The following is a 7,500-nucleotide window of genomic DNA, read 5'->3' as shown; positions in this document are numbered from 1 at the left end:
GAGAGAGGGGTTAGTGAGGTGAGGAGAGAGATAGAGAAGAGAGGAGATAAGAGGAGAGGAGGAGAGAGGAGAGGAGAGAAGAGAAGAGAGAAGAAGAGAGGAGAGGGGAAATGAAGAGAGTGAATGCCCAGCCATAACCAAGACACTCCTTCTCCACTCCACCACCACCACTTCAGGCCTGCCATGCAGCCGAAGTTTAAGAGCTTGCACCACTAGACTTAAAAGCAGTTTCTGAGATGGTTGAACGCTTGATTAGATGGTTGAACAAAGGCTGAAGATAGCCAAAAGTCATTCACATACATACACAAACACTCTCTCTGTCCCTCTTTCACACACATACACATACACATACACAGACACAGACACAGACAGACAGACACACACACACACACACACATGTACGCACAGCACACACACACACACACACAAACAGGCACAAGCACACACGCTCATTAATTTATCTTTTAAGGAGACAAAACACAAAGAATTTTACTTTTTCTTTTATACACCGTTGTAATGAGATGTAATAAAAGAAATCTCGAATCTTGAATTCCTCACACAACAGGGGCGGAGTTGCAGGGAAGGGAAGCAGGGCATTTTCCCCTGGTGATTGGTGGTGGGGGACCTATTATGACGTTGGCAGCCTGTGTGGTGGTGGTGGTGGTGGTGGTGTGTGTGTGTGTGTGTGTGTGTGTGTGGGGGGGGAGGGGGGGGGGGGGGGGGGGGGGGGGGGGGGGGGGGGGGGGCGGGGGGTTGCCATGCCATTACCCAATGGTCGGGAAGACGCTTACCTTGCAGGCGATGGTTTACTCTACAGTCAAATGATGCGGTCACGGCGAGTGTGCGCAGGTGCAAATGTGATTTTTATGTGCAGATATGTAGACAGAAACCCATTTCATTCCAACCTTCGTCATCATAATCATCATCTTGCTTTTGATGGTTAAGATGAGTCTTCTGTGGTGGTGGTGTTCTTTTTTTGTTTTGTTTTGTTCTTGCACCATTGTCATTTTGTAAATATTAATTTGTGTCAGCACAGCAGTTAGGATCGGCTTGCTGGTTTGCTGGCTTTGTGTGTGACATGCCCTAGAAATCCCTTTCTAATGAGAGCAAACATGACCAGGCAGGCACACACCACTGGTCTAGTGGGGAAAAGGCATAGAGGGGAGCTCCCTCTGGTGGGCTGGCCTGGTAGTGTGTGACACCTGATGTCTTGAGGCTTGGTGATTTACCTCTGGTCTGGCAGTGATGACAACAGCTTCAGCTTTGGATTGATTTCAACCATGTATTTTATTGCATATTTGTAGTTTTCTAATTCTCTCCACATTTGATCTTCAACCAAATACGATTCCAGAAGGAATCACTAGGATGGCCATTGATTAAATGCCATAAGACACTATGAAGGGAAACCGATCTAACTTGCACCCTATGCACTGCTCCATTTACTGAATCATACAACCATATGAATATCCATATAGTATGAATAACCTAAGGTTGTGTGTGTGTGTGTGTGTGTGTGTGTGGATCTGTGTGTGATGTTAGGCATCTTGGTGTCTTGGTGCTATATACAGTGTGTGTGTGTGTGTGTGTGTGTGTGTGTGTGTGTGTGTGTGTGTGTGTGTGTGTGTGTGTGTGTGTGTGTGTGTGTGTGTGTGTGTGTGTGTGTGTGTGTGTGTGCGCGCGTGTGTGTGCTCCATGTCTACCTCCAGCGCCTCCACCAGGTGTTCTCCGCGTGCGATGTTGGGCACGTGTATCTTGGTGCTGAAGGCGTCCAGCATCTCCATCTCTTGAAGCACGTCCTTGCGGCTCGTCGTGCCAATAATAAGCAGCTTGCGGCCCTGTGGGGGGCAGACAACACAAACAGATTAATAAGCAAGTAAGCAAACAGACAAAACAAATAACACAAAACATCCTTTGAGGCTTGTGGTGCCATTGAGCAAGGTACCTTACCCATAGTGCTTCAGGGACTGTAACCAATACCCTGTAAAATAACTTTCCGTCACTTTGGATAAAAGCATATGCTAGGTGTAATCCAATGTAATGCAATGCAATTTTACAGCCCTGAGGAGGGACAACCACCACAAACAAATAAACAGAAAAAATTTAAATGCATCGGCATGAAAATGCTGCACATTTTTCCTCTCTCAGGTTTACATCTCATGGCTACAACTCGGGGCTGTTCCAAGGCCGGCAAGGAGAACCACCACTCCACACCACACCCCACATCCTCCCAGCCCCAGCCAGGGTTGCCAGCAGATGTGTCATCATATCCAGCCCAAATAATACTAAAAAAAAATGCAGAGGGGCAATAAATCCCACCCAATTTGAATGAAATTGTATTGATTTCTATGGCCATAAATCCACAGACAAAACCCTCTCAATGCCCGTTTTGGACCATGTTTTACCTGCAGACGGCCACCCTAAGCAGCCCAATTGGGTGGGAAACCGCCCCAATCTGGCAACACTGATCCCACCCCACCCCTGTCAAACCCCTTCCACTCAATCATTACAACACCACCAACCGCCACCTGCCACCCACCGATCTGCAACCACCCACCCAGCCTCCGCCCCACCCCACCCCCTCTCCTGCCTGCCTGCCTGCCTGCCAGTCACATCCATCTTGTTGTCCAAGTAGGCCGGGCGCTGCTAGATTCCCACAGCCAAACGGCTAAGAGAACAGGGGGATTATGGTCCATACGCACCCACCCCGGCCCGCTCCGCCCTGGACCCATTCTGATGCCATCCACCATCCACCACCCTCCATCTTCCCTCTCTCGCTCCCTCCATCTTCTTATTCCAAGAACACCCCCGCCCTACCATCCCCTTTCCCCCCAAAAAAAATTCCTACCCCCACCACAGACCAACCAACCGCCTGTATGCCTCCCTTCCCGAACACCAGCCTTACCTCCCTCCATTTTCAGAAATCAACCCCCCACCCCCCCTCCCTTTCAGACCCCACCCAACACCACCACCACCACCCCAAAAAAACCTCTTACCCCCACAGCACACCACCTAACAGTCTGCCCCCCACCCCCGCCCACACACGACACTACCATCATCTCCGTACTCCGTAAGTAACCAACCTTCTTCTATCCCACCCAACAAGCCCTACCATCACCACCACCAGGGCTCTATAGCCACTTTTCTCATTACCAGCCAAAGTGGCTAATAGATGTTAATATTACTAGCCAAACGCAAACTCACCAGTGGGTCAAAGTGGCATTAAGTTTTATATTCTACCAGCCGAACTAGATTTTCACCAGCATTTGGCCGGTTGGCAGGCGCTAATTTAGAGCCCAGACCACCACCCCAAAAACTCTCCTACCCCCAAACAGTCACCCAAGCGCTCGATCCACTTACCGCCATATGTACCATCCCAATCCCAACAACAACCACCATCTTCCATCTGGCCACCTTCCACCCCCTCCAGCCCAAAAAAACAGTCCTCCCTAAACCCCCGCCAACCATCAACCCACCCCCTCCCTGTCTCCCACCCTCACCTCATCCCTTCAGCCCAAGGCCTGCTTCTACTACCCCCCGTGGCGTGGGCCTTGTGCAGGCTGCACCACCACCATCCTCAGTATGAAAAAAAAAGAACATCCTACCCTCCTCATGCACCCCCCCACCAATCTACAATTCTCATCGCAGCCACCACCACCACCAGCACCATGAACCCCTCCCCCAGGGCCGCAGACAGCTTTGACCAGGCCCTAGACAAAGTCATCTGAAAGGCACCCCCCACTCAATGTAATGAGGATCCAATTCTGGGCCCCTCCATCGTCCATCTCCCTGGGCCTGGGACAACTGGCCTGCTTGTCTCCAGTGTTGGCTGCCCTGCCCTGCCCTCCCTCTCCCCAGCCTCCAGAATGCCGTGCTGGACCCCCTGTGGCGCGGGGCCTCGTCTCGGCCTGCATGCAGATAAGATGGAGCTGCCACACAGGCAGTGGGCTCTGCCAGCTCTCTAGCTCTACTTTACTCTATTCTGCACTGCTCAGAGCAGCTCTCCCACCGCTCTCTCAGTGTGTGTGTGTGTGTGTGTGTGTGAGTGTATGTGTGTGTGTCTGTGTGTGTGTGTGTATCCCATGTGCTCTGCGTGTGAGTGTGTGTGTGTGTGTGTGTGTGTGTGTGTGTGTGTGTGTGTGTGTGTGTGTGTGTGTGTGTGTGTGTGTGTGTATCCCATGTGCTCTGCTCCGCTCTCTCACCGGTCTCCGTGTGTGTGTGTGTGTGTGTGTGTGTGTGTGTGTGTGTGTGTGTGTGTGTGTGTGTGTGTGTGTGTGTGTGTGTGTGTGTGTGTGTGTGTGTGTGTGTGTGTGTGTGTGTAGCACATATGCCCTGCTCAGCTCCCTCACCGGTCTCTGTGTGTGTGTGTGTGTGTGTGTGTGTGTGTGTGTGTGTGTGTGTGTGTGTGTGTGTGTGTGTGTGTGTGTGTGTGTGTGTGTGTGTGTGTGTGTGTGTGTGTGTGTGTGTGTGTGTGTGTGTGTGTAGCCCATGCGGCCCGCTCAGCTCTCCCACCGGTCTCCATTCTCCTCGGGGATGGCGTCCCGCTGGGCTCCCTCCTGGGCTATATAGCTACCCAGGGCCCCTTTACTCTGCTCCCATCCCCATCCCCATCCCCATCCCCGCCTCCATGATCCATTGAGGGTGGTGGTGGTGGTGGTGTGAAGAGAAGTGTGTGTGTGTGTGTGTGTGTGTGTGTGTATGTGTTGGTGATGGTGTTGGGGATATGTGCGTGTGAATGTGTATGTGTGTGCCTGTGTGTGTATGCGTTGGTGATGGTGGTCGGGATATGTGTGTCTGTGAATTTGTGTGTCTGTGAATTTGTGTGTGTGTGTGTGTGTGTGCGCGCGCGCGCGTGTGTGTGTGTGTGTGTGTGTGTGTGTGTGTGTGTGTGTGTGTGTGTGTGTGTGTATGTGTGTGCAACTGCACAGCACAGGCATTCAGCAAGACCCCACCTCAAGACAAAAGCATCTATGCCCGTATTGCAGCGGCACAATATCTCTCAAACACTATACACACAATCAGGCCTGCTACCACACACACACACACACACACACACACACACACACACACACACACACACACACACACACACACACACACACACACACACACACACACACACACACACACACACACACACACACACACACACACACACACACACACACACACACACACACACACACACACGGTAAACAACAGTAAACAACAGTGCCCTGTATTCTTTGTTTGGAGGAAGGAGTTTGCCCATCCTACCTAACCACGGCGTAAACGCAATGCTGCCCATTTTGCCATTGCTTGGTGTAAGCGGGTGAGGCCTGACGTGATGAATACCACCCTTGCTGTGCCAGACTACACCACTTTTCGTGCCTAACATTCTAACCATCACCCTCAAAAATGCCAGCGACAATGTTACAACTACCAATCTTCGCCATCCTTAATCCTCAATCCCCGAATCTTCAAGCCTCAATCCCCAGTCCTCCTCTAAAAGGCCCTGAAATTGATAGATGTGTTAATCTATGCTGTGTTAAAAGCACTGCCTGGTCACTTCCCTGCAGCTATAGTGGGAAAATGTGTGGAAAAACGGGAGAGGTGCACATCGCACATTCCTTTCCGATGGCGATTTGCATAGCTGAGGAAAACCACCGGATCCGAAACAATAGCCTTTTTCCCATAGACGAGAGCTATACACATACATCGCCCCAGACACAACAAAAACATCATTCTCACTCCCAAAAACACAACAATTACGTCTAATGGGGTACAGATTTTGAGTGCGAAAAACACAAACAAACCATGAGAAAGAAACCATAATCACACACAAGAAACACAAGTGGCGACAAACATACACACACGGACCGCAGACACATTTTTACATAAACTGCATGACTGAATGCCATAAACGTTTGCCATTAAGACCGGCGCACAGTGTAAACGCATACGCTAGTGGAGGCTGAGCTACTGCCCCCTGTCTGTTAGACGCAATACTGCAATCAGGATCACAAAGGTTTGAAGAGGCTGAAAGTGGTGCATTCCAATGTGTGACGTTGCATCCTCCACTTGTGCTTGTGGCCTCGTACCAGGAAGTAATACGTCGTGATGACATCACTGACAACCACATTGTACTTCAAGATCTCGCAAAACTTCAATTGTGAAGTCATTTTCTCATTTTCAAACGGGATGGTGAATGAAGACTAGTCCCCCAAAAATCGTTGTGGCTAGGCTGATAGCGGGGAAACTTAATTGTTTACTCCACGGAGGCGGGGTGTCAGCAAACAAGCCACAAGCACAAGTGGAGGAAGCAAGTCTGCATATTGGAATGCACCCAGTGTCTTCTTTTTGTGCCTTCATCCTATGATGTAAGACAGCCGAGACAATACAGGAAATGGGTGGGAGAGGGAGAGAAATGACCTGGCCCGGAGCTGAACCCAGGTAGCCCTGGCCAATGTCGTCCACAGGGCACGGCGCCACGGCACTACCCAGGGATGTATTGTAGCATCCTTGACTCTGTGCTGTACTTACATGGGGAGGTGGCTTCTTGAGCAGAACAAGCAGAGCTTGCAGAACCAGATTGGAGAACCGAGGTCCAATTGGGACATAATCTGAAATGACAAAAGAGTCGCGCACACAAACGATTTGCCTTTTAGTGATGAAAGTTTAGTTTAAATGAAAGAACAAATCCAGAATAAGTATTTTAGGTGGCTGCTGTGTGTGTGTGTGTGTGTGTGTGTGTGTGTGTGTGTGTGTGTGTGTGTGTGTGTGTGTGTGTGTGTGTGTGTGTGTGTGTGTGTGTGTGTGTGTGTGTGTGTGTGTGTGCTGCTTACCCAGTAACCGTTCAATATCGTCCACCACCACACAACTGAGCTGCGACTTGTAGGCATCTTCAAATATCTACAGGGGGGACCAAACACACACGTACACGTGTGCGCACGCACACACGCACACACACACACACACACACACACGCGCACACACGCGCACACACACGTAAACAACAAAAGAAACAAGTCTGCCAGACCATTCTGATTAGCAAAAGTCGAGCAGAACTAATTCGCTCAGCAATTTTTTTTCTCTGACTAATATGCTGCTGACATCAGACATGTCACCAAAGCCTTATCACACACAAGCAGCAGCAACTGTTTGTGTGTGTGCGCAGATGGACGTGTGTGTGTGTGTGTGTGTGTGTGTGTGTGTGTGTGTGTGTGTGTGTGTGTGTGTGTGTGTGTGTGTGTGTGTGTGTGTGTGTCTCCGTTTTCGTGTGTTTGTGTGTATTTTCAGGGTTTTGGCCTTTATAATGATACAAAAGCCAAAAAGTTGAGCAGGAAAGAGAAAGAGAGGGTGGGGTAGGATGGGCCTTTTTCTCGTGCTATCAGACTCCATTCTTGTGATATCTGATGCAGGTACGTGGCATAGACATAAGCCTTCCACTGTCCACTGTTTTCTACCTAAAACCGGACTCATTTATAGCAGCTTTTCTTCAAAATGGACGTTAACTCCAAAAAG

At 50.0% G+C, this 7,500-nt stretch overlaps 1 protein-coding gene across 1 annotated transcript in view; it reads right to left on the bottom strand.

The window, feature by feature from the left end:
* The window catches only part of LOC134467761 (vesicle-fusing ATPase), a 49,356-nt gene that overhangs the window by 7,262 nt on the left and 34,594 nt on the right, over positions 1-7,500 (bottom strand). The window contains exons 16-18 of the mRNA XM_063221658.1: positions 6,822-6,888; positions 6,520-6,599; positions 1,701-1,835 (exon numbers count right to left, since the gene is read on the bottom strand). Coding sequence (XP_063077728.1) covers positions 1,701-1,835; positions 6,520-6,599; positions 6,822-6,888 — 282 coding nt within the window. The remainder of the gene's footprint in view (positions 1-1,700; positions 1,836-6,519; positions 6,600-6,821; positions 6,889-7,500) is intronic.

The sequence above is a fragment of the Engraulis encrasicolus genome, chromosome 17 (genome assembly GCF_034702125.1).
Source record: "Engraulis encrasicolus isolate BLACKSEA-1 chromosome 17, IST_EnEncr_1.0, whole genome shotgun sequence".
Classification (NCBI taxonomy): domain Eukaryota; kingdom Metazoa; phylum Chordata; class Actinopteri; order Clupeiformes; family Engraulidae; genus Engraulis; species Engraulis encrasicolus.
The sequence above is the reverse complement of the archived record's forward strand: the minus strand, read 5'-3'. Positions and strand labels throughout refer to the sequence as shown.